Source organism: Chrysemys picta, chromosome 7 (genome assembly GCF_011386835.1).
Source record: "Chrysemys picta bellii isolate R12L10 chromosome 7, ASM1138683v2, whole genome shotgun sequence".
Taxonomy (NCBI): Eukaryota; Metazoa; Chordata; order Testudines; family Emydidae; genus Chrysemys; species Chrysemys picta.
In genome coordinates this window covers 102,857,162-102,884,924 of record NC_088797.1, presented here as the reverse complement: position 1 = coordinate 102,884,924, position 27,763 = coordinate 102,857,162, and the positions used below count along the sequence as shown (strand labels likewise).

At 37.2% G+C, this 27,763-nt stretch overlaps 1 protein-coding gene across 2 annotated transcripts in view; it reads right to left on the bottom strand.

Moving 5' to 3' along the window:
- Window positions 1–282: 282 nt before the first annotated feature.
- Window positions 283–27,763, bottom strand: part of TCERG1L (transcription elongation regulator 1 like) — a 242,362-nt gene continuing 214,881 nt past the window's right edge. For both annotated transcript variants that reach the window (XM_065552187.1, XM_005305299.4), the window contains exons 9-13: window positions 26,228–26,297; window positions 16,703–16,838; window positions 8,356–8,445; window positions 4,210–4,328; window positions 283–1,290 (exon numbers count right to left, since the gene is read on the bottom strand). In XM_065552187.1, the coding sequence (XP_065408259.1) occupies window positions 1,134–1,290; window positions 4,210–4,328; window positions 8,356–8,445; window positions 16,703–16,838; window positions 26,228–26,297 (572 nt within the window). In that variant the 3' untranslated portion in view covers window positions 283–1,133. The remainder of the gene's footprint in view (window positions 1,291–4,209; window positions 4,329–8,355; window positions 8,446–16,702; window positions 16,839–26,227; window positions 26,298–27,763) is intronic.

The following is a 27,763-nucleotide window of genomic DNA, read 5'->3' as shown; positions in this document are numbered from 1 at the left end:
CTATGGAAAGAAGACACAGGACAGTTTACTCCTCAGCTGGTATAAAATGGGCTAGCTCTATTGACTTCAGTGGAACTATACTGATTTACACTTGATGCTTTATATAATTTATTGTTATTGTGGGATCTATTTTGTCCTCAATGCTCTCATAACTCCAGTTGACATTAGTAAAAATTTACATAAAAATCAAGGGCAACAGCAATGTGTTCCTCATACATATAGTAGCTCTCAAACCAAATACTGTCTGAATTCTAATGCTAGAGACTAAAAAATAAAAATGAATTGGCTTAAAATATTTATTAATTAAAAAAGTTAAAATATTTGTTTATACAAAGATGATGAGAAAATGCTCATGCAAAATCTTCACATACAATAAAAATAACTCAAATATTAATATGATAGTTTTACAAGATAGCTTCTTTATAGTAACTTTGATGGGGAAGTGTTGCTGTAATCTGTGTGCCTGAGAGCACCATTCAAAGTAATTCCAAACCCATATTTGAAAGTTATAAGTTTTTCTATGGAACTTATGCCAAGATTTACACACTCGTCACTATGATTAACAATTAATACCCTATTACTACTACTCAGAAAACTAGACATAGACATATGAACATTGAGTGATGAATTCCTCAATACCACTGTACTTCTAAACAATTTATGTTAATGCATAAAGTTGCCAAAAAATAGATTTAGATAATTCCCTTAAATGATGAACATATCTTGAAATTGTAATGGATGACATCTGTTTTCTGCTTAATTACAAATCTGCATTGAATTTATAATTTGTGTATATTATAAGTAATTCGCATAATTAAAACAATTAAGGGATTGACATATCATGGCAATTAGAAATGCATCAAACTATGAATGTTGTACAAAAGAGAGCTTCAATATGAAACATTAATTCTCTGAGAACTAAATATCCTACAGGTTCCTGCAGAGGAACCTGAACAAATTTAACTCGTGTTCACTGAACCTCAGTATGAAAAGATATTTCTCAGGGATATCTGGTTCTTCTTTAAATTGTTGGAACGTGAATCAGAAAAAGACAAAAAATGCTGTTTCTTCATTTCATTTTCTATGGCAGTCACAGTATTGACTTGTGTGTTTATTGCAGATTTCAAGAATTCTTATCTCATTTTCCGTAGTCTTATTCTGTTTTCTTTGTCCCTCTTTTTAAGAATAAGAATGAACTGGTTGAAAAAATGCTCTTGGTCTTTTTTCTTCTGAACAAGTCGAAACCGCTGATCTCTGCCATATTTCTCTGCAAACTCTTTAAATGTTGTTCTGCAGAAAAAAGTCATACATGAGCAAGGCATCATTTAAAGCTTTGCACTTTTGAATACATCATCAGATTATTTAGTCCTTAGTTTTACATTTTACTTTTCATATGGCTCTTAAAAGTACCAAGATTGTTCCTCCTGAAACCTCAAGAAGGTCAGTGTCACCACTGTGCGAGAAGAGGCAACACCAAAGTCAAAATCAGCTTTGCTCCATGATTAGAATTATAGAATCTCAGGGTTGGAAGGGACCTCAGGAGGTCATCTAGTCCAACCCCCTGCTCAAAGCAGGACCAATCCCCAACTAAATCCCCAAATGGCCCCCTCAAGGATTGATTTTTTACCCTCAAGGATTGAGCTCAGAACCCTGGGTTTAGCAGGCCAATGCTCAAACCCCTGAGCTATAGCTTGAGATGTCTATTATTATTTCCATCATTATTCCCATATTCATTATTCCCACATTCATATACTGTATATTTATTGCTTTTTTACCCTGGTGATGTAGAATCATGGACATGGTGGTTGCTAAAATATGTTTTTTATTTTCTACTCTAGCTAGGTAATACTCTTTGTTGCTGAATGATATTTTTAGAGAGGCTTATCCTCGGCTTTCCCATGATTATTCAGCATCATAATAGAAAACACTACAATGTCTAATTAATAGCAAAAAAAATTTCAGCAATACATGGTATATGATACCTGAAGAAAGAACTCTAATTTGATCTCTTCTAAAAGACAGAGGAAATTTGCCTAAGGACTACATACTGGAATCATTCCAATATTTTCAAATGTGATTGCTACATATGAGAACAAAGCTGCTGGATTATATTTGACTCAGATATTATGGTGCTGAGCATGGTAAGCACCTGGATAAATAGACATTTGGCTGAACAAAGTCATATGATGTGTCAGTAAGTTTCTGCTCAGAAACCGCCAATAGCAAAGTCAGGAAATATGTTAATTAGTTATAGAATATAATAAAACATTGGCATTCTGACTCACTCAAAGGTCATTAATATGTTATTTTCTTTTCCTGGATATCTAACTCGATATTTCCCTTTTTACATTTTCTTTTAAATTACACTCAAATTATTTTGAAAAGTCTTAGAAAACTACAGAGGTAACAGAATATTGGAGAAAAGTAATTATAATATGTAGGAGCTGGTTTACAGAATGTGCTGTGAACAGGAGATGGGCCCAAACTGCAAAAGCAATACTGGGATCTATCTCTAGTTCTGCCATTAACTTGCTGTGTGACCTTGCACAAAGTTATTTATCCTCTCTGTGCCTCAATCTCTCCATATGTACAATTTGGATTGTGATACACTCCTTTGTGAAGTGCTTTGAGATCTTCAGACAATTGGTATTAAACAAAATAAAATATCTAAATGTCACAAAAGTTTAGTTGGAATAAGTTCCAGAGTTTTGTCTTAATATCCAAGTGCTGTATGGATGCATTATTGCAAACTTATAAACATAGAATTGTGTGTGTGTGTGTGTGTGTGTGTACGGGGGAGTTGTGACATTTGGATCCAGAAAGTACATGTTCCATTCTATATGCATCCGAAGAAGTGGGCTGTAGTCCACGAAAGCTTATGCTCTAATAAATTTGTTAGTCTCTAAGGTGCCACAAGTACTCCTGTTCTTCTTTTTGCAGAAAGTACAAGGGGGTTTATATCTAGAGATGGTTTAGGATCATCTCTAGAATGAATTTTGGGAATTCTGGAGATTGGTTTGCTATCTGCTTCTCTGTATCTATTGTGGCAATACTTGTGGCTGGTTGTGGCAATACTTGTGGCTTGTGGCTTTACACTCCAACTGGTTTATTTTGTCAATGTTGGGGCTGGCTTGCTGCCTACTTCTTTATTTTAGTTACTGTTCACTCCCATATGAATGTTGGCAATGATGGTTGTTCACGAACTGTGTGCTGTTGATAGTACACAGATTTGTGATGTTCATCTTGGAAATTATCTGTTCTTTATTTGATAATACTAGAGACTGATCAAGGATAATTTAAAGGGTGAGATTATTACTGCAGTTTGGGTGTCACAGATGAATAGGGCAACCTGAGAAAGTGTAAAATCCTCTACATTTCTGTAGGCCACGAATATTACAACTATACCCGAAGTGATTTTGTTCTTGCAAATTAAAACACAACTGTTTGAGTAATTATTAGTTGTCACATTAGCCTGGAGTATTGTTAGTCCCATTGTCAAAGAGATATTTTTAATTATTACTTCAATACAATCTGAAAAAAGGTTTACTTCTTTTTGTATGTGAGCACACAGTGCCATGTAATTATCTTCAATTTTTAGTACGAGAACTGTAATTTCTTCTTTATTTCTAATGATTTACCCAAAGTCAAAAAATAAAGAAAAAAAATATTTATCTTCACATGATTTACAATGAAAAAGCAATATCATACGAATTTCATTTCTTATACTGCATATAGTTCTTGACCCTATTACTTGAAAATGGCTTTGAAGAAACAAGCAATAGCAACTTAAAATCTCATTGAGACGCACAGACACGGCATTAATGATAACTTCTTTAGCAAATGTAATTTCTTTTTTGTCAAAAACCAAACAAATGGAAAATGCTTAGTGATTGTACATTAAAGACACTTCTATGCTTGTTATTTTTATCACACTTGTGGTATACTCCCCTTCCCAGTAATGTCACAAGGTACTAAAAAGTATTATTGAGAAAGAAAGCATAAGATAACCTTAATGTTTAGGGCAACAGTAAAAGAAGGATAAGCCAATAGCTTTATCCCATCCACAGGACTCAATTTGCAATGTAATATTTTTTTCTACAAAAATTGACTTTGAAATTTTACTGGATGCAAGAATAACAATCATAACCTAATGTTACTATTTTTTGTTTTTATTAATAAGAGACAATAAGTATTGATTGCTTCACATACCTTGGTGACAGTTTGGATTCCTCCAGAAGTTTTTTAAATTCTTCTTTGGCTAGCAATAATTTATTTTTCTTTTCCTTGTACTCGTCTCTTATTCTGGTCTTGACAAACTGCTCAAATATCTTTTTTTTTTTTTTTTTTTTTTTTTTTAAAGGGAGACAAATATAGAAGTATTTATTAACAAACACATTGGGGTGTGCCTGATTGATCTAATGGTTACAGACTTTCACAACTGCAACGCTTTATCTGCATAATGGGTTGGAGGTGCCAATTTAGGCAGTTAATGTCTGCATCCTAACACAAAGTGCAACCTTAATCAGAACTTCTTGTCATAGATGTAGATCACTCATCATGCTCACAGCTAAATATTCATAAGATTCACATTGTATTTATTTGGTTTGAAGTATGCATCTTCCCTGAACTGCTTGAACTCCTGACTGTGGACCAGAAAACTGTCCATGATGCTCAGATAACAATTTCTGGAAGTTACATAAAGAAAGATTGAATGATCCTTCAGCTCAGCTTGATGCACTGTACACATGTATATGAAGCCAATAATGCCTATGTGAAATCAGTGGGATGCAGGCACCTAGATTCTTTAAAAAATCCCTCAAGATGCCCATCTGCATCTTTAGGGACCTAAATATCTCTGTGAATTGTGCTCGAAAAAGAAAGGGCTGTGTAGGCACAATAAAAATGTAATGTGTTGCTTACAAATATTTACAATTGTTTAACATTGAAATGGTGGAACAAAAGGAGCTGTTCATCAAAACACACTCAGTTCTCTTTATCTGCCAATTTCTTGTTTGCATTGTAAAAAGTACACAAACCTAGTCTGGGTACTAAGGAGTTTCCATTCACTCATGAATGATGCATCTGTGCAAATCTACATTTCATGCAAAATAAAGTGAAAAATCATTCGGTTTACTCTATGAAAATGAAATGAAACTGGTATGTAGTAACATGGATTCTTATCCGATACTCAGTTAAAGGAAGTAATAGATCTGGTAAAGTGTACACTCAAAAGTGGTATAAGAAAGAGGGACCAAGAAACTGCCAAAAATGCAGATTAATTGATTGTAAGTGTTCTTACAATTTGGCTAAATAAGTGCATGATAGGAACAAATGAAATACATAAAACCAGTTGATGTTGCCTTTGCAAGTGTTACCACCATGCGTTCACCTTCAATATTGGCAAACCCATTATCATTTAGTTCTATCTACTGCAAAAGTGCTGGGCTAGCAATCATAATTGTTTTCTAGAAGTACTAACATATGAGAGAGCTTGTCAAAGAATATACAGTTTGCCTCTTGGGGTTCCAGTGGAAGGCACTCCGATCATACTGCTTACACAGTAATTATTCTTGTCCAAATCTCAACTATATAAGGGAAAAAATACAATAAAGAGTGTTCAATCTCTCCTCTATCAACAGAGAATTCCAATGAATAATGGAGTTTTTGTTAGTGTTTCAGAAAAGGAGTGCCTAAAATGACACTTGGTGATCTTAATAATTCAAAATTAATAGATTGCTTATTATCTAATACAATATCTCCTTCGCACATCACTATTTCTTGCCATAGGTTTCCCCATACTCTAATGTATGATGCTGTCTTTCCACTGAGTGGTAAGAACCCCTTGGGAAATACTGATAAGTAAATAGACAAAACATGTAGTATTCCATAAAAGATCATTCCATTCCTCAGACAGCACCAAGAAGCTACACACAAACATAAAAAACAGAGTTCACATCACAATCAAACTAATACTAGCAAAAGATCAAGTCAAGAGACCCTAGATAAAATGGGTTCCTGCCCTTTCTGGTTGTGGGAAAAATTAACCTACACTTTTCAAGCTTCCTCTTTGTCTGAGACCAAACGAAGGAGGCCGCATCAATTATTTATTGTATAAAAAGTCATCACGTGGACACTGATTCCTTTATTTAATTTTTATCTGGGCTTCACAAACTCAACATAGAGTCTCCACAACTTGGATTAATTCAGATAACTCCAAAACTGTATGGGCATGCATCTACCTAATGCCAAAAACTTACAGATTTACAGCAGAGATGATTTTTCTCCCCCACACACTGATAGTTTAACATGAAATAAGGCTCCAGAGTCAGCGTCAGACAAGGCAAAATTTCCCATGCATCTGATGATAGGGGAAATAATGTTTCTTACTAATTTTAGCCATATTGAAACTAATATATGATGATTCATTAAGTCAGCCATCTAATCTTGTCCAAGGCCACTCTCCCGCTCAGGTCACTTGAAATAAAAGAGAATGATGGCTAAATAAATGTAATTGCCTCCAGTCTGAGGCCACAACATCTAAGTATCTATAATTCCAGTATTCAAACCACCTACTAAAATATATTAGACCCGTGGCATCTGGCTCACAGTTCAATATTTCTATCCAGCAAGTCATCTAAAATTGGAAATCTCTTTTCTGATTGACCTTTACTTACAATGAACTATTTTAGATAACGATCCTCAAAAATGCATGGATTAGTTTTTAGTATATGCATTTTTAAAAATAGTTCCCAGACTGGTTCATTTGACTGCTGGCTCAGAAAATCCAGGGCTCTCTCTCTCTTCACCTTCTCCATGCTTTTTAACACGGTGTCTAATTATTTTCCACTTCTACATTGATTTTAAGCTTGAATTATTTTCTGTCTCAGTACCAGCATTAGCATGACTTTGATCTTCTCTATATAGTTATGCCAAGTCCTTGCTTTTCATAATCATTTTCCTTGAGTATTTAATATATCCCATAAATGAGGCCCATGTCAGCAAGACTTCAAGCTAAAGCCTATATGATATGTTTTTATTATGTGTATTCATTATGGTTTTTTATTGTATCATGCACACGCTTGATAGAAAGAAAGAAGCAATAAAGCTTGATTGATTGAGCAAGGTCTACATTGTGCCCTTGTTGAGTCACTGAAGGAAATACAAAGCCTTCTTGCTATGTCATCCCGTCTCCTTGATCAATTTCTAAGCTCCCATTCTAAATGTTTCTCTCATATTTTCACAATCAAACATTATAAAACATTTAAAGAAAAATAAAACTTGGAAACGGATTACATGGAAAGGGTATGTTAATATATTTTTAATATTAATGACAAAAGAGTATTACTGTATATTTCTTTAAGGAACTTTCCCTATGTACTCTGTATCACAGGCAACTGTTCCTCCCTATAGAGCCCCCCAAAGTTCAGTGCTCTTCATATCCCATTCAATAACTATAGAAGCCATTTGGGGAATGATGGAGATAATATCGGCGGAAGCATCAACAATAAAAGGACAACACCCAGTTCTATATCTCTTGTATGACAAAAGTTAACACGACCATCTCCCAGCTTCCTCAAGCTCTTGGATGATGAGCATCTGATTGAGAGCTAAACCCAGAGTGACTGAGGTAATGATAAGATGGAAGCTTTTTGGAGAACAGACCTTCTTCATAACATTCCTATTATTGGGGGCAGTTGCCCTCAGTTTGTTAGGTTGGTTTAAACCTTGGAGTCCTTTTGGTACTGGATACCCAAATAACCATCGCTACAAAAAAAAAATCCACTTCCATTCACAGCTTGCCAGAAAACTGTGCTCATCCTATCAGACACAGACCTAGCCATCACAATTCCATTCATCCATTAACTCCAGGGATGACTACTGCAACATATCTCAATGAATAAAGCCAAACACCCTGAGAAAGTTTTAGCTGGTACAAAGTGCATCAGTCCATCTGCTAAAGTAACACAAATCACTGTAGAAACATCACTCTATTGTCCATCCTCCCTGATTTTCAAAGCTATTTTTGGGATTGGTCCTAGCTATATGAGCGCCCATCTATCTGTCTCTACAATCCTGGCCAACAGTGACAGCTATGTTCTATGGGTTGATCAACATGGAGACTTGTGAGTACAGGAAACAGGACTTTCACAAGAACAGCACCTAGACTCAATCTCATTCACAATTTTTTTTAAAATCCTTAACTGTAGTTAACATTTTAAATCCAGGGAGGAAGAGAGGGAGGTTACTCCTGTTTATTTTTTTAATTTGGGAGGCATAAAATTTCAATGGTAAGTGTCACCAGTAAGATACTGGCTAGACAGATAGCATGCATTACTAATTCTCTTTTGAACTCACCTGTTTACGTTCTTCAGAGTTTAGCAGAAGGTAGCGTGGGTCAAATACTATTTTGTGTAATTCTTTTTCCCATGTAGAAAATGCTGAGACCTGAAGAAATACATGAATGCATCTGCTTTAGATAATATTACTAGAAAGCTCTGGAATAAAGAAGTGTTCCAATTTCCAAAACAATGTTTAATTGCATTGATTCCCCTGCAAGATATTCACTAAAAGGTGACTGGGGTAGAATGTTTCTGGAGAGAAATAAAATGAAGAATCATAGTTAAGGGGAAAACTGGATGAAGAAAACTAACCTGAAAGTGAGAGTACCATTTCAGAGACTTGTCAACTCAAACAAACAAGATAGCATTCTGATAGAAGGCTTTCTTGAACTAGTGTGGGAAAATATTGTACCCAACAGGACAAAAATAAGGAAACAAACATATATGAGCAAATAAACAGGGTAAATTATTGTAATTTTTCAATTCCTTGGGTTAAGTTTAATTGATTTCTCACCTTCACTGTACGTTATTTTATAATTTCATTTACTAGACACCTCTATTTAGCCATCTCTGCTTATCTCCAGATAAATATATCCTTTGATCTTTATTTACCTGTAATCTGACCATCTGACTACTGATAATTCCTTAAATATAACCTTTAATTCTATTTTTACTGGAAGTTTCAGTCTGTTTATGTGAAAATGTTTATAACCATAAGCCCCTAAAACAGAAAGAGGTTGGCTTTAACTAAGAAAAACAATAAAAACCCCTCTTGTTGTGGATGTGGTGTGGGGCAAGCACAGTTGAAAGCTAGAGAACAGACAGATAGTTAATGAGCACTCTGAAAACAGGTTGGTAAAATATATTGTGACTGAGTGGCAAAGGATGGTTGAATTCTAATCTGTGTGTGCGGAGTGACAATTTATCTGATTAGTGCCAGACTATCAATACTGATTGCTAAAATGAAGTGTAACCATTAGGTAGGACTGCATAAAAAAAGGAAATTCCACATGCCTTCTTTCCCTCCCCCAAATAAAAGATTTCACTGAACATTTTTAAAAACGAGTGAATGAATGATGCACATGATTTAGTGGATTAAGATATCATTAGTTATTTGCATAATGGTAGTGAGTAGAGGCCTGAGCTCCATTTGCTAGGCACTGTACAAATAGATAACGAAATAGCCACTGTCCTGAAAAGGTAGCCCCCTCAATGCTCCTGCAGAATACTCTCCGCCAGTAAAACAAATCAAACTTCAGTTAATTTAAAGCAATATATATCATCATCTTTACCCAAATAAAATTTAAGGGCCCAATTATGGCTGTTTATGTGAAGGTGCACTAAGGAGAGTTATAACAATTGGGCCTATAAATTTACCCTAATTGTAAGCTCAACTTGGGGGGAAATGGATAAAAATTTATAAAATGCCACAATAGCCTTTACTAAAAATAACGGGTGGGGGGCAAGGCTGATGGGGAATGACTGAAGCCTGAGGCCCTCGGAGGGGGAAGACAGCCTGAACCCCACTGTGTGTGGGGGGGGGGAGGCTCCAGCATCCACTGCCATGGCAGCTGACAGCTCCAGACCCTCGCCGCCCACGGCACCCCAGGGCCCCATTGGCTGACAGCTCCAGCCCTGCCTCTCCGGGGCTGAAGCTGCAGGGCAAAATGTCGCAGAGGTCTCTGAAAGTCATGGAATCTGTGACAAATGCTCGTCCTTAACCATAACGCTTCCTTCCACCACCCTTCTTCAGGTGTTCCAGCAGTTCCATCCTGCATTGCTCTCATCCCAGTTCCCCACTGACCCCCCAGGACAACCATTTCACCCTAGATTACATATATACTTTAAAAGGGCTCAATTCAACCAAACAAGAGCCGTTTAGTAATATTATGAAAGCTCAACTCAATCCAAACAAGTATATACACAAATCAATGGAATGGAGAGAAACACTCTAATGGGGAGCATCTGCCTTGTCTTTTTAGACTGTATACTCTTCGTGGGAGGGACTGTGCCTCCATCTGTTTTTGGAAAGCAGCAGCACTTTAGGTGATAGAATAATCTAAATAATAATAATAATAAATTGTAACAAAAAGACTTCCTGATGTTCTCAGAAACATCCCTGTGGTTCCTCACTCTGAATGTGTTATTCTTTTAGGAAGCCATCAGAGGCAAGCATGCAAACGACTCCGCCTCTTTTGGTGCAGAATTATCTTTCTAGTGCCCCAGGCAGACTCATTTTGCTGCTATTAGCTCAATTATCAATCAAGCATTTTCCTTTGCAGCCAAGTCCCTGATATCAGAAGCATCATTAAATTCATAAGGCCAATGGGGACAAAACATTAGAGATGAGGATCTTTTATTTTCTTATTCACCTTTGCCCAGAAACCTTTTTGATGTGGCATCCTCAATACATATGCGTTAAATCCCTAGCATGGCTTTCAAATTCCTACATCTAATTACAAAGAAGAGTAAATCACTAAAAATAAAATAAGTATGTGAAATATTATTTAAAAAGAATAGTTAACAATCAACCAGGAAAGTTTTGATTATGCAAAATGGATCTAAAGGAATTGGCTTTGCTACTAGAAAGCAATGGGAGCCAGAAAATTTCAAAGTTATCTCAAGCAAACTTAACCAATCTTTTTAAATTCTATAACTTAAAAGTTGCTAGTTAAAACTGTTACTCTCCCTTGTGTCCTTCTATAACATGATGCCCCTGGATGGGTCATCATCATCTATGAAGATTGAATGTGGATCCCTGATCTAGAAGCACAAATCTCTAGAGTCTTGGAATTTTTTTTTTATAATGTTTTATTTTATTTTTTCGGACTTTCATGTTATTTTGTTTAATCCATTTTAAATATGCAAGGGGGGTGCATGTGTGGGGTTGATGGCCCTGGATAGGGTGGGGTTTGCAGAGCAAGCTTGCCCCGTACGCACTGCACATTGGCAGCTTCTGTCCCACAGGTGCTACACCCAGTTCCTTGTTTCAGGTGTTGCAACCTCGTGCATGGGGTCACAGTGCTGCTCAGGTTTGGCTCAGCCACTCCTCCATCATGATGACAGAATAGAGGCCAAGCCAAATTTGAGTGAGTGGTACTGTAATCCCATGCACCAGCTGCAACTCCACTCACTCAAATTTGGCCTGGCTGCCCCCTTTTCATGACAGAGGGGCAGTCGGGTCAAACCTGAGCGGTACCGAGACTCTGTTCATGAGGTCACAAAGCCTGGAACAGGGTGCCAGGCCCAGGGCTTCAGGACACCAGCTGCAACTGCAGGGTGAGTTTTTTGTTTTATTTCATTTTATACATTGATTATGGTTTCATTTCATGTCATTTTGCATTTGCAAAAAAAAAAAAAAAAAAAAAACAACAACAAAAACAGGGCTCTAAAAATCTCTCTTGCCTGAGCCTAAGAATCAATGTAATTTAGTGCAAAGGCTGTAGCAGCCCTAAACCCCTAGATATGGAATAGCCACTGTAGGGGACAGATAGCCACATTATGTTAGTGTGGGTAACACTTCCAGAGTTTCCTTGTATCTTGTGATTCAATGTCAAATTAGACCAGGTGAAGGACTTCTCCATTCTGAGTAATCAGCGCTGGGGATCTATTCCTGCAACTGTCTTCTGGAGTCTGTCTATGGCATATGACTTAGGGTTGGTTTATCATTTACCATTTTGTCTTCCCTTTTTATCCTTGGTATTTTTTAAATCTCCCCTGAGTATATACACAAATTCTCTTTTTTGAAAAAAAAAAAAAAAAAAAAAAAAAAAAAAAAAAAAAAAAGTTGGGCTATTAAAGTCATTATTGTTTTAGTTGCTGCTATAGATTTCTGCATGCTGTTCCAGCTGTTTGTAATGGACATTTCAGAAATGAATTTGAAACAGTAAATATCCTGGCTACAATAAACTAAACTCCATGTGAACATTGTACTGTGGTCTTTCGACTGGTTACATGCTACTTTGTGAAAGAACTGGAGAATGCAGAGTGGAAAACAGGTAGAGATACTCTGATGACATCCAGAATTCAAGCAAGAAAATCCTCCCAGAACAAACCATGACCTCTGCAGCCTTATTCCCTAGCACAGAAAGAAGAGAAAGTAGAGATTTGAGTTTGCTTTTGCTTTTTAATAATGCATTTGTGCTTTTTACTAGTGTTCAAATTCATTAAATTCAATATATTGAGTTGGAAGAGTGTGTTTAGAAGTTTACGGAAGTTGAAATAGTTCATGTTATTACCCTTAACTAAGGGCCATAAGATACATGAATAGATTCCAAGGCTGTACCTTCAATATAAAAATTTATAAGAACAGAAAAGAGCGAAGAGTAAAAGATTCCTAGCTTTTGGTGACTCATCAGACCGATGAGAAAGAATGCCACAGCATGACACCAGTTAGTGAGGCCAGGCAAAAGCAGCAAGACATAGTTAGCTAGGCTGCCCTGTAGGAGATACAGTTCAGGTGATGTTATTGTTCTGGGCCTGTCTGGAAAAGGCAGCCTTGGAAGAAACTGTACATTATAGCATAGTTTTAATTCTGCTGCTTCGTTACAGCAGGAGCTATCTATTTAAGTACACGTATGGGCCGCTTACCCCAAGTACTCTGACATCTTCATGTGTCTCGTTCCCAAAGCCAGCTGCCATCAGCAGCAAAAGTTACATCAATGTGTGATAACTACTGCTATCTGTTGCATGAAATTTCAGGGGTGAGTGTGTGTGAGAGAGAGATCATAGGAACTCTATTGCCTAAATACTACCATAAAAGTTATTGACATTTTAAAGTGTGTACAATCCTGACATTCTTTAATAGCTGAATCCCATAGGACTGTAAACTCTATTACTTCTCCACAAGCATGAACAACATGCACGTCCTCTGGTATAATATTGATAACAAATCAGCAAGAGCGGCATGCCTCATATAAGGACAAGGGGGCCAGAGGTGTTTTTCCACCCCCTTTCCAGCCTCTGAATACTGGGGGTGTAACTTAGAGTAGTCTCAAGACTCTCTAAATTGTTTTGCATTGTATCAGCCCCCTAGTGGCCACTACAGTTGCAGGCGTCACTTGAATTGAGAGCACTCCAGTCATGCTCTAGCACAGCCACGACAACCAGGGGACTGGCAGTGGGTGACAGAGAGCCAGAGTAGTTACTTCTGTGTCTGCCAGGGGGTCCTAGAGTGTGTCTCAAAATCTGGCCCTCCCTCTCCAGTAAACCTATAACTGCATTAATTTGTGTCGATTAGTGCCTTATTTGACCCGCCTTCTCTCATCCAAGGGGACAACTACAAAAATTGAGGCACTGGATTACACAGAACTGCCATGCACAACCTTGCAGAAAATGAAATTTATTTTCCTAATGGTTAATATTAGTAGGGGTATAGTTCTGCAGTCCCTAATAAGGCAAAACTGCCTTTGACTTCACTCTAAGTTTTGCCTTTGTACAGAATATTCAGGACTGGGCCCTGGAGCTGACAAAATTAATCCTAAATAGGAGATCATATCATTGAGACTGGGCTTTTATATAGGAAAACTTGCCATACACTTACATGTAGTGCTATTGTTTTACACTATAATAAATAAAATCATATAACTGAAAACTATATTAATGTTTAGCATTCTATTATTCACGCATGTATATAAATATTTTATATATGTGTACACACACACACACTCTGTGGTATACAAACAGAATATTCTGTGCCAAACAGAAGTCTTGATTGGCTGGTGTGCTTTGTATTTCTAAAAATGCCTGCAGCAGCACTAGCGCTATTCAAAGAAATCATCTTTGAAGAAACAATGGCACTGCTGGAAAATGGCAAATGATATTTAAATAATCAGTGTGAAATAGCAGTAATGACCTCACTCCACTGCATTTCTTGAGGAAGTTATAACCAACTGGGATTAACCATCAACTTGCCCTGGACAGTTAATGTTTAGTAAGTGCCTTGGGCACTAGTCATTAAGCAATGTAGAATCAATATATATTTAAGTGATAACAGAAATGGCAAATTTCTGATTGTTCTAACAAGTTAATCTGAATTTCAGCAGTGTACAGCAATTTCAAAATGCCTTTCATATAACAATGCTGGTACTTTTAAACTTTGACCATGCCAGAGGAATCCCTGAATCATTGCACATTTATGGTGCTATAAAAATGTTTAGTAATATTTTGAAGTATTCTGTACATTTTTGAGCATAAATAATGAAATCTTAATAAGATAATTTACTGCAAGACTGCAGACATGCATATCTTAAATTCTGTCACCCCCACAGTGTGTGGATTATTGATTAAAAACTTCCCCCCACCTTACACACTGTGTGTGTGTGTGTGTGTGTGTGTGTGTGTGTGTGTGTGTGTGTGTGTGTTAAGATATGTGCCACCACTTTGAAATGCTTTTGCTTAAAAATCACATATTGTCCTATAGGAAATATATTTGGGGGCTCTATCCTCCTTTTGATGCAGGGAAGGTTAAAGGCCCTGATTCTGTAACACTTATATATCTGAGTAGCTCATTGAATACAGTGGGACTACGCATGTACATAGTTATATATGTGCATAATTGTTTGCAGGATCAGGGCATATATGTATAATGTCTGTTAATTCCAACAGGATTTTATACTTGAATTGAGAGCAGAGGAGACGCTGCGGGCCTAATTTTGTGGGTGCAATTTTTTGGCCATAATATTAGACAGATCTGTAATTCAGATTGGGTGGGGATTGTGGGACTGATATGTCTGATTTATGCTAGCTGTAATTTAAATGTACACTTTATCTACCTGATCATAATATTGAATATACAACATTAAAATGGCCTGGACAACTCCAACTACTTCAATAACTAATAATAATAATCTGGGGTCCAGATTCACTGGTCTAGATGAGGTGTGCTCAGCGCAAGATTGGAAATGGGGGAAAGACAGTTTTATGCCACTTTTGCATTCCCTTGACTCTGTGGTAAGCCTTAGGCCACATAGGCTACTGCCATAAATCCAAGTAGGCTGGTCTAATTTACAGCCAGCAACCAAAGGCCCTAGCATATGGTCAACAGTTGAGTCTCCACACCTGAAACCTGCACAGCTTTCAGGAATTGTGTGGATTCCAGGGGATATTCTGCAGGAGGCAAGATGCTCCTTGCATCCGTGGTGCTGCCCAGCTTCACTGGTCCCTGGTAATTCAGCTCTTGTGCTTTCAGGGTCTTCTCTCTTCATAAAAGTGAGTTATCAGGCTGTATTAACTTGTGCTGCTTTCCCCTGATGCTTTGGGCAAAAAATGGTTTGAGCCCAGCCTGTCCCACCTGCCTTTTAAACTTCAGCTATATTAATCTGGAACCAGGCCAAGTTCCTATGACCAGAGAGAAGAGCAGACGTCATAGTGCCCTGTGGCTCCAATCTCACAATCACAGATAGTCATGGAGGGAAACATGGAGCTATTAATGCTTGTGACACTCATCTTTGCCTGGTGTCTAACAAAACACTACATAGGAAGTGTATGTACTGCAGCTGCATTTAGTGCAGGCACCTAAGCTGAAGCCCCCCCCTTCAGTATAGGAGAGAGTGCATGGCTGGCAGGGTGTTCGCTACTAGAACCCTGGACCTTTGGAACTCTCTTCATCCCCAGGTTTGTAACAAGGTGAAGTGTTGGCTTTCAGGGCAACCTCCAAGGTCTACCTTTCTCTTTGCCTCAGGATGAAATCGGTGTTGGGCAGAGCTGGATATGGGATTCTAGGGACTGTTTGAGGTCGATTAATTTCACTTATATTGATGTTGTTGCTGAGTATTTGAATTGATCAGGGGGAATTGATGGATCTTTTAATTTTGGTGTATTTAAAAAAAAATTCTCAATAGTGCCTACACATTAGTGCTAACATAAATCTAAATGAGGAAATAAATAATAAACATTTGCTGAACATCACTGATCAAGTAAAGTAAGGAAAAATAAAAATGTATTTAAATTAAAACATCCACTTTTTAAAATATTGCAGTGACAAACTGTATCTTTGCCGGAAGCTTTTATAGGCCACCACGCCAAAGCAAAACACAATTTCATGACAACACTATTTCATTGCCAAAATGCTGGGTTAAGACCATTTACTTTGGTTCATTTTAGGTTACAGAGCAGGCAATTTTCTTAACAATTCTTTCCAATTTCTCTTTTCGATGGTGATTCCTTCATATACAAGTAACATGAGAACATTCCACAATGCCAGACCTTTACAGGAAAGTGACATAGCATGTCAAAAAGGAAGCAAAAAAAAATATTGCAATTAATTTGGGGGCTAGAATTCCAAGGTGCTTGCTATAGATTTCAGATTAGGTATAGTATTTCCATAATTTACAAGACTCAAATAAATAAAACCTGTTTCTTACCCCTCTTTCCAGAAGCATATCTCGGAAATGGGTAATGCGTTCTTCTAAAGGAAGAATAATCTGATGTGCTGATGTTTTCACAATTTTCTGTTCCACTTCAACCTTCTCCTGATCAGCATTCTGGGGATCTTCCGTTCTTTAACAATGTAAGATATGAATGGTTCAGTAAATACACTGTGTACATTTTTTAACCCTCTACTTTCTCTAGAAAACGCTTTAGGAAAGAGGTTTAAATGCAGGATTTCATTGTAAAAAGTATGTAATATTGACAGCTAATCCTTTGTATTTAATTACTAAAATGGAATTGTTCTTGAGGACCCTTCATTGAAGATTAGGACAAATATTTATATTGAAGTAAAGTATTTCTGTGTGGTCAGAGCACATGATTGAACATGAGACATTACACTGCGCTTCAAGTGATGGGAAAACTACTATTCTCCATTATGTTTGACAATGAGTGAAGATTTCAGAGTAGTGACTGGAGAAAATAATCTTATTGCTTTTAAGCTTAAAAATCAACTCTAATCTTTATTTTAAGCTCCCAAGAGTCCCTTAAATTCACTCCTAGGGGAAACAGTTTGACATATTATTACATGTACACAACCTGTAATGAAACATCAGTGAAGAGTGCCTCTATCAGTGCAAAAATCTTTACAGACATTTATAATAATTTTCCAGGATGACTTCATTTTAGAATAAATAGCTGTTTAAAAGGAACTAATTACCACTTTGCTTTACAAGATTCACTGGAGGATGACAGACATTTAGCACAACTGTGTTGATTGCAGGGGATTACATGAAGTCATGAACATTTTTACTTAAATGTATATCAATAAGATATTAAAAATACATGGACAGATTTTCATCAGGTGTAAATATGCAGGACTTTCCCTAGGGGGGCACGGGGCGAGAAGTGACAAATCCGTAACTTCTGGGACCAACTGCACTGACCAATCACACCAGTCCGTGGGGTCCCCCAAAGCGCGGGGCCTGGAGCGGTCACCCCGATACGCCATACCCAAGGGATGGCTCTGTAAATATGTATAGTTCCCTTGGAACCAGTGGAGCTACACCAATTTACACCTACTGAGGATCTGCCGCATATATTTTTAACTGAGTCTAGTGATCACTAAACCATTAAAAACTCCAAAACAAAGCAAAACAAACAACAAAACAATGCACACCATTTGGAAACTAAAATTCACTATTTTTCTAGTGTGTAAGTGCAGCACTGATAGTACAAGCTCTGCGTTAACACTGGATTTGTGAGGAGCACCTCCAGCAATAGGCTAATTAGAAACTAAACTTCAGTTTGAGCCTGTCAGTAGCTCTGTCAATAGCAGTTTTGTTTGTTTGTTGTGAAGCAGATATTTGTCCACATGGACAAAAGTGAAACCATAAACTCATGTCACAAAGACCACTGAACATCCTTGAGTATAGAATGACTTTCGGTCTCTACTAATAAATTGGATTACAGTGGCAGATAGGTCCACACTAAAGCCCTGGATTTGAACACCCATAATTGAATTGTGGAAGTATAGATCTAGACTCAATTTTTTTGTCTTATTCCCATCTTTACTATTTATCAATATCCTGATCTGTGTTTAAAAAATAAGGGCCAAAAGATGTGATAATATTGGCCAAATTTTTCAGACCTCAATGCTACAGTAAAGCACTTGCATTTTAGACACCTTAATAAAGGTGACAAGATTATCAGAGGCAATGCAGTTCTCATTGAAGATAACTAACTTTCTGCATCCAAATTTGAAACTGTTGAACAACGGGTGGGGGAGGGAGGAAATAATATCCAAAGTGCTTTAACTTGCACAATTTGAAAATGGAAAAAGTTAAAATATTCTTTTCAGTTAATAAATTACATCAGTCAGTAATGCAATACGAGTCCAAGCATATTATCTCTCTTCTATCAATAATTGCATTCTACTTAAATCATACTAAAATTGTATTATAGCATTAGCAGTTTCAAAGGCATCAAATTGTTACTCTTCATATTATTATGGTGATTTTTATATTGTGTTAGCAATTTTCATTTTCCCTAAATCATAATATTTCGTAATATGATCCATGAATCTTCCATTCCAATTTCTAGTATCCACAAAGAACTTTTTCAAACTGAAACTGATAGAAACCCACAATGCTACTCAATCAGCTAAGACAGCAGGAGAGACTGTTTCTCCTTTAGTTTGGTTAATTGAAAATGATCCTTCAAATCAGATGGATTTTTCATTTATTCTCAAACCAAAAACTACAATAAAAGCAACAAAAGCAGTGACAGAATGCAATCAAATATGGAAATTCATAGTTAAAAAGACACATTTAAATAGTCTATTTTACTTTTTACTCTATTCCTATCACAGTTTTTGAAACCTACAAATCTCAAAATAGATAGGAAGTATTTTTTTTACATAGAGTTCTGTTTCTTATTTGTACTGGGATTTGCAGTTGAATATTACAAATTTTCTATAGGGACAAGAATCACAGTGAAAGCTGTCACTCCTGATAGGGGATGAATCTTTCTAGATTTCTACACTTTCCAAATTATCACAGCTGATTTACCTTAATATGTTCTTTGGATTACATTCTGACCAAATACAGCAAGATAGCAGATGGGACTCAGTTTTGAAGATGACCAATTAAAACCTATGACATGAATGGTGCTGATGAATTTTTAAAGCAGACCAAAGCCTTAAGGCAAACTTGGTAGGCAAATGTGGTTGTCTGTATTTTAAAAACCCTGATCTTAAACCCATGCACTTGGAGTTACAATCTGGACTCCCAGAGCCTTTAAAATCTAGTGTAAAAATTGCATTGGATCTTCTAAGCAGATAAAGGTATTAAGCCATATGCTGCCTTCAGCTTCTACTGAAGTAAATGGGAGCCATGTGGTAATCCAGAGACTGAATAGGTCACATTACATTGCACATTCTGTCACATGAGAACTGAAGATTTTTCACACGATCTCACAGAAACAATGTAGTAGATGTACTCACAATTGCCCCATATTTTTAAGCAATTAAGAATAGGCAATTTGAAGACATTACAGATAAACGCCTGCTTCTAAATAATCTGACTCTTTAGTAGAAAAAAAAGATTTTTGCCGCCTTTGTATACAGTATAATTAGTGTGTTGCTTGAGTAAGTATTTGGCCTGCCTACTTTAAGTACAATAATTAAACTGTATTTAAATATAAATTAAACTACAGTAATAGGTACAGAGCTTCTTACAGACAATAGCTTGTTGAATCCAAAACAACTGAAATGTAAGTGTAGATTCAGGACTGGAAATGTGAAATAAGGAAATATGAAATAGACTTGATCCAAAGTCTATTGCAGTAAAATGGGTGTCTTTCCATTCACTTCAGTGGATCAGGCCTTAAACCAGCTATTGAAAATATATTACCATTGCAAAAAACAATGAAAGGAAGAGAATTAGAGTGTGAAGTATAAACCATTTCTACTAATGTGCATCTGACCTATCCATGTGAAAATCAGGAAAGGCAACTGACATAAATATACAAGGATTAGCAAACTTTAACACACACACACATATATATATATACACAGTAACCTGACTTGCTGTGCTCTAAGTATAATGAATTAGGGTTTAACTTTGATGAAAGTGGATATTAACTTTAGAATATGACTTTCTTTGTATCAAATGATTTATTGTGTGTCAAAGGAATAACATAATTTATTTAGGTAAGTTTACTTTCTATGATGGAAAATAACTGAAAATTCAGTGAGGAACAGGGCAGGTTTTCCAAACCATTATGTTTATGTTTATCACACTCAACCAAATTTGACGTAGTATTTATCGAATGAGTATTTCCTACAACATGTAGCTACAAGGGGTCTGATGCACAAAATGTGCTTTATTTTATTCTATCATATGATATGCTGTACATAACATACATACAGATGGACTGGGATGCAAGGGTCCACCAGACCCGCTGATCCTTCTATTGGTTGGGGCACAAGGTATTTGGGAGCTCCCAAGTTCAATTAACTGTTCTGCCAGATTTCGTGTGTGAGGTTGGGCAAGTCACTCTGGGACGGAGTTAGGCTCAGTGTGGCAAAACTAACTTTAGTTGCTATGCCACCTAATGGAATCCACAGTCCTGAGATAGGTGTCCAGCTCCCTATACAATGCATGGGGAAAGTTAAGCGCCTAAGAATAGGAATCACTGAAGCCAGCATACTGAGTGGGGAGCTGCCTGAGCTAGCAAATATGTGTAGCCCAGTGGGCTAGTTTACCTCTATTATATTCACTGCTTTCTATTATATTCTGCCTTATTATAGTCAGTAGTACTGCAAGGTCTTGCATCCTGTAAGACATTAGCTTCAGCAGTTAGCATGAGGCTTGAGGCCTATGAATTTTGGCATAAATAAACTTAGGTAACCCCTACATTTTGGGGAACTGGAAGTACAGTGTAAGAGGGAATTTTGTCCATAATGATATTCAGCCAGCCACAGAAACATGAACACACACCAGCTTCTGGAAGGTTTTGGATGGATCATCCAACTGCAAGAGTGCCATGGGAACGAATTGATATATATGATAATGGGGTGAAATCATAAATATACTAACCTATAGAAAAAGGACACCTTAACATCGGTAAGGGGAGGAAATACAAATAAGGAATAGGGAAGAAACCCCCACTGAAAATGTATTAGACATGGTAATGTCAGCGTAACATATTATAAAAGTGGCATCCCCACCTGTGGGCAGTAGGAAAGAGAGGTGTAGCCTTTGGGAGGGACCAGAGGAACCAGGGCCACTGGTGAAGATGAGGAAGGGGATGGTGATGAGGAAGATAATGGCTAACATTTCAAGTTGTTCTGCAAGGAATGGTGTGAGTATGGATGTTCAGATGTACTTTCTGTATTATATCTACCTTACTGAGTTAGAATGTGTGTGTGACTTTGCTAAATGTATTAATAACTTATTTATTTGTAAAAATAAAAGAGATCCTATAGTGTGAGTGTTGCACCCGTGCACATCGGGGTTCCCAACTGTATAATAATTCTAATAATACTGGACCTGATATTGGGACAAGAACCTGTCTACCCTCAAAGTGATAACTTGGGACTCTCATACATAATCTATAGATCAGGCTACATAGGAAATGTGGAGAACTGAGTATGGCATAAACTCCACTCCTCAAAGGGAGTTAGAGGAAAGCACCTATCTCCACTTGGGACTCTCAGCCATCCATGAACCTTCTCCTGGAGGTAAGCACCTAAGTCAGGTCCCCTGTCACAAAAAAAAAAAAGTTGTTGTGGTAGTGGTGCTCCCCCTAATAGCCCAGTGGTTAGGGCACTCACTTGGGCTGTTGGAGAATCAGGTTCAAGTTCCTGCTCCAATTAATAAGTATTGTATACCAAGTGGAACAGTTTCAACAGGAGAAATGAAGAGACATTCACCCCAGAAGCCATTGGTTAGGGCACTCACTTGGGAGATAGTAGGAGCCAGAGTTCAAATGCCTGCTCTGAATCAGGCAGAGTGGGTATTTGAACCTGTGGGTATTCTCCCACATCCCAGGTATAAGCTCCAACCAGTGGGCTATGGGGCATAAGAAGGGAGGGCTCCCCCAACCACACACCCCACAAGCAGGGAATGCCTCCTGGGGCTTACATGTTCCAAGAAGGGGCTCTATTTATGAGCCCAATTATCCTCTCACTTACAACTGTATGGCAATATCTCCAAATGAGTTGCCATAATCTTACACAGATATGAAAGGCAGAACCAAGACTACCGAGCCAAATTTTCCTCTTCATTCTGGACTCTCTGTGCTACTCAAGCAGCTGAAAAGGTGGATAGTCTTAATTGGGTAAAAAAGGTAGAGATGGCTCCAACATCACCCACCCTTAAAGGCTCTTGTGCTCATGATATTCTTGGGTGGCATAACAGGCTTATAACTAGCTGGTATATTTAGAGAAGCCCAGAGACTACTGTAAAATATGCAAGGGCTGGGGGCCAATGTAGAACTAGACCCAGGATTAGACCCTGCAAATGGTTGTTCTGTGGCCCACCCTTCTCCAACAGCACAAATGAGAATCTGAAATAATGAACAGTAATATCCTAGTGCTTCTAATAACAGTTTATATCTGAGGCCTTACTACAAATATAGGTAGAAGGACTTTCCAATGGCATATATATGTCATGACCTCCAACCCCTAAGAATCTCTAGAAGACATTCATAACCCCAGTATTATGGCAGGAGAGCTAGTTAGGAGTGTTAACTATTTCAGAATATTCAACAAACTTTTAAAGGGGGGATAACTGTACTATATCTTTATCGATACAGATTCCACCTGGCTCTTATGTGGGCCCACAATGTGAGGGAGGGAGACCATCAACCAATACTATGAGCAGCCCAAAAGAGTGCCAGCCACAATTCCTGCCCTTGTGCTCAAGGGAACAGGGACAGCTCCCACTGTACTACCCTGATGGCACACACAGCCCAAAGGGAACAGGGAGGAGGTGGAGCCATGACTCTGTTGCCATTACTCACAAGCCAGTGGAGCTGGCGGTGTTCATGGAGTTAGGGATGGAGAATATGCTGCAGTCTTCTAAGTAAGAAATTTGTAGGAGGCATTCTGCCGCCTTGAGAATGCATCCTTATGCTATCTCTGAGGTGAGGTATTTCTGCCCCATCCCTTACTATAGGGCAGGCTATGTGCCATCATTTTAAAATAAATTCTAATTTCAGCTACAGTACATCTTGTGTACATAAACATGCTGGCATAGGGAACCCAATGCACTTAAGCAGTTGTATTTCAGTTTCAGGTGCTGCTGGCTTTTCAGTGGTTCCTACTGCTGCAGAAGCAACAATTATCAGGTATCGGCTTGAGGATACATAAATTTACTTGTTGGAGCAATTATCTGGAGAGACTAGAAATATACAGAAGGAACATTTGATGGGCTTTCTATCATCAGTGGGGTACACAGAACATCAGAACAATGACTAGTACTACAGTAAAGTCATCTGGACCATTCTCCTGTGTATCTAATTAATTAAAAAACCTAATATAAAAGAGAAAAATGGAACTAAGAAAGGAAGATAAACTCCATTCTTTGAAAAACTGCAGTTTATTTCTTAGAAATTCTTTGAATGCTTTAGTTTTTAATGTCATAGATTTGCAGCTACAATCCAAATGTTGATATATTTAAAATATATATTTAGACTAAATGTTTTTAAAGTAACTGTTGAAATATTAGCTTTCTAAAAATCCATGTAAGTACTGATTTTCCTGTAGGATAATTTGACCATGTCAGGAATTCCTTATATGTTACTAGAAAAAAAAGTAAAATTCAAAAGAATACTGCTTAAACCATATAGTAATTTGTGCATGTTTGCTATGACTACTGAAATATCAACACATTAGGGAGGTCAAATCATTGCGGGATTGAGATCACAGCAATGAAGTTTGAAGGACTACTACATTTTTTAGTCAAATATTATTCTGTTTACTTATATGAAATATGTAAATAATGTCTTTGATTTACTCTTTGTGAGAGTAAGGCAACCATTCCTCATCAGGACAGTTATTTTTAAAAAGTGGGAAATTTGAAGGTAGATTTAATTGTGGGCCTCTCGGTGTCTTTTAAGATATCTTGTCACAAATTTCAAATATGATAAAAATTGCGCTATTTGTTACACTTGAGCAATATATTGTTTCAGGCAAGAGTGAGAAAATCTTGCTATCAAACTCAAAATTCAATATTTAGGCAATGTATTTTATAGACAGTATGCAATGCACTTTTACTAGGTGCTATTTTGACTTCTACTGCTATGTACATTTACTCCTGATAGCAGTCTCTGTTGCTAGTGAATCAAATTACCCTCAGAGTAAAGAAAAAAAAAAGATAACTTGCCATCCTTTATGTACAATGCAGTACAGGTAAAATTCATGTGTGGTGTGAATAGCCAATATAAAGCACTCTACAGTAATTATTCATCACACTGGAGCTTCCCTGGTCCTTGCTCACTCTGTGTTTGCTGTGGAAGTGGTCTCTGTACTGGCTGCACCTTGAGAGCTGTTGTGGAGGAGGTAAGCCAGAGGAGCTATATTTATGCAAGTGGTGCAGACACGCTACCCTAGTGCATTGGCTGTGGAGGGCTGTACGACAATTCAGAGGCCTGGGCCCTCCAGGGCTGCATTTGACTGCCTCAACCTGAATGACATTTATGTATTTTTTTAAACAAAAATATGTATTTCATGGACTTTGCAAGGAAAATATAGACAAAAAGGTAGGTCAAATTTGGGGTCTCTCAATTTTGACAGTGCCCTTTTGAATGTAAAGAAGATAAGAAACCATAAAAGAGTCACCTTTTAAAAGATGAATAAGTAATGGAAATCCAACCAACATGGGACAAATAATCTCTATTCACAAGTAGGCAGTGGAGGAGTCACTGTTTGACCTCATGACATTCTGGGTAGCAAATTTTATATTATCAACACACAGAAATGGAATAAATATGGTTTTCTTGAGATTACTAAAGAAGAACAGTCTGTGTCAGGAGTTCCTGGAACTTTTAGTTCGAGCATATTAACAGTCAGAGGTTTTAACACTTTCCCACCCTGTCTTTTAAAAAACCCATCTTACACCAATAGGATGAAACTATGACCTATTGAAGAAGCAAAACTGACACTGACCTCTATAAGGGCAGGTATAATCAAGAGGAACTCCAATGAAGTCAATAAAACTACAGTGCTAGAAAAGCAGCATAAATGGGAAGATAATTAGCCCCACAATGTCCATCTTGGAAATTTAGAAATACTTTGTCTCCACTGTTCAAAATTTGCTCAAAGCATATCAGTTGACATCTATACAGACTCTATTATGCAGGAAATCCTTATGTCATCTTATATAGAGCCAGCATTGTTGGAAATAACTATTGTTTGGGGTAAGAAATAATTCCTCACTAACCATCCTCCGGAATGCATTTATTTCCTTTTTTATTTTTTTGCAAGGAAGTATTTTTGTCTTATTCTGGTGTGACGTGTGCAAAAGAATATTGGATGAAGACTCATAATGAGGGGCAAATCCAACAACACTTAGCAGAAACATCTTGAAATATAATTTAGGGACCAAATTCTCTGCTGGTTAAACAGGCACAGCTTTGATGGAGTTTTGCCCAGTTAAACCAGCAGAAAATTTGACTTATTGAGTGAAATCCTGGCCCCATGGAATTCAATGGCAAAACTCCTATTGATTTCAGCTGATTCAGGATTTCATCTAATGTTTTTAACAGTAATCATCTTTCTTGAAAGAATCATTTATCTGTTCTGATGTAAACAATTTCCAGTTACAAAACAAATAGATGGTATATATGGAAAATGGCTCTTTTGAAGCGCAAGGGGTGCCAACAAAGGCATCTTGAGGATTGCTGTTACCATTGATGCATATAGATAGTATAAATTAGTTTCTTCTTAGTGCCATATCCATAGTAGACTTTGGCTTCCCTATAGAACATATGAATTAAGAAAGAATAAAACTTACTTATTTCTCTTGGTTTTGGTGCTATGGTCATCACTTACTTCCTCTGGACAAGAACTATCACTTTTATCTGCTAAAAAGAAATGCATAAAATTGGAATTATTAGACAGTTACTATCTACATGAGAACAAAAGTCTTAGACATCCCCCTTCACTTGTCCTTTTGTTCTGATACTTACTCATAATATTGGCTTATTTCTGCAATGATTTTTTTTTAACTTTAGAAGATACTTTATAAAATCCTCATAGGTGAGCTCATCAAAACAGAGTGATAAATACCAAAAAAGACACTTTTTTTTATTTTTGCCCTTTAAGGGCTTCTCACTGTAAATTTGTGATTTTTTAAATATCATATTTGCCTGATAAACTGAAAAATATAACCACAAAGATGTTTATTTTACATTGTTATTTCAATCCTGACAGGATGAATGATTTGAGAATGCTCATTTCCATCACAACTGCTTCCTTTTTCCTATTTTTCATTCCCATTTTACTGAAGCATAATGCTGCTTTCTTGTTAAATCTGACACACTGTGTGGGTATGGAAGCAAAGTTAAGTAGATATTGTGGACTCTCAAACTCATAATATACCAAAACCTACTTTGGCGTGGATACTCTCCCAAAGAGGGCTTTGAGATGAGATTGTAATTCATAATGAATGTGAAAGTTATTGAGAGGACATCTATTTTTACAATTTCAAGTACTTCATTGTTTTTTCCACATACAAATTACAATCTCCAACGTAACAGTGCTCTGAATTCAAATGCACTGGCTACCAGAATTTACTTCCACTCAATGCCTAGGTTGATTTTTGGAGTTTTAAGCAGTTTACTGGAAAAATATCATCCTATATGTGCTGAGCTCCTAGTATATTTAAACAACAGAAAGACCAACCCTGAGCCTCTTTGCAGCAGACTGCCAATCCTGACATTCTGCATGATATGAACACAGAGCACTATGATGAGATGAAAAAAACACAATTTCATTTGTGACTTTAAAAATAGATCTGAATCCAGATTTCCAGATCCACAGCCATACATTGACCCTTAGGACTTGTCTACACTACCCCTCAGATCGGTGGGCAGCGATCGATCCAGCAGGGGTCGATTTATCCCATCTAGTATAGATGCAATAAATTGACCGCTGCGCGCTCTCCCGTCGACTCCGGAACTCCACCAGAATGAGAAGCGCAAGCAGAGTCGACGGGAGAGCATCAGCTGTTGACTTACCGCAGTGAAGACACTGCGGTAAGTAGTTCTAAGTACATCTACTTCAGCTACGCTATTCACGTAGCTGAAGTTGCATATCTTAGATCGACCCTGCGCGGTAGTGTAGGCAAGCCCTTAGAGTATAATCCTAGCCCCATTGAAGTCAGTGGCAAAACTCAGGATTTTACCTCTGAAGATTACACTAATTAACATATAAATATTAGTATGATTTCTTAAAGTATATTTTACAATATATATTATTAAATTATTTTAAACCAATAAATCCTTTGTATTTGTGCTTAATACTAAATTTACATTATGGGTCAAATCCT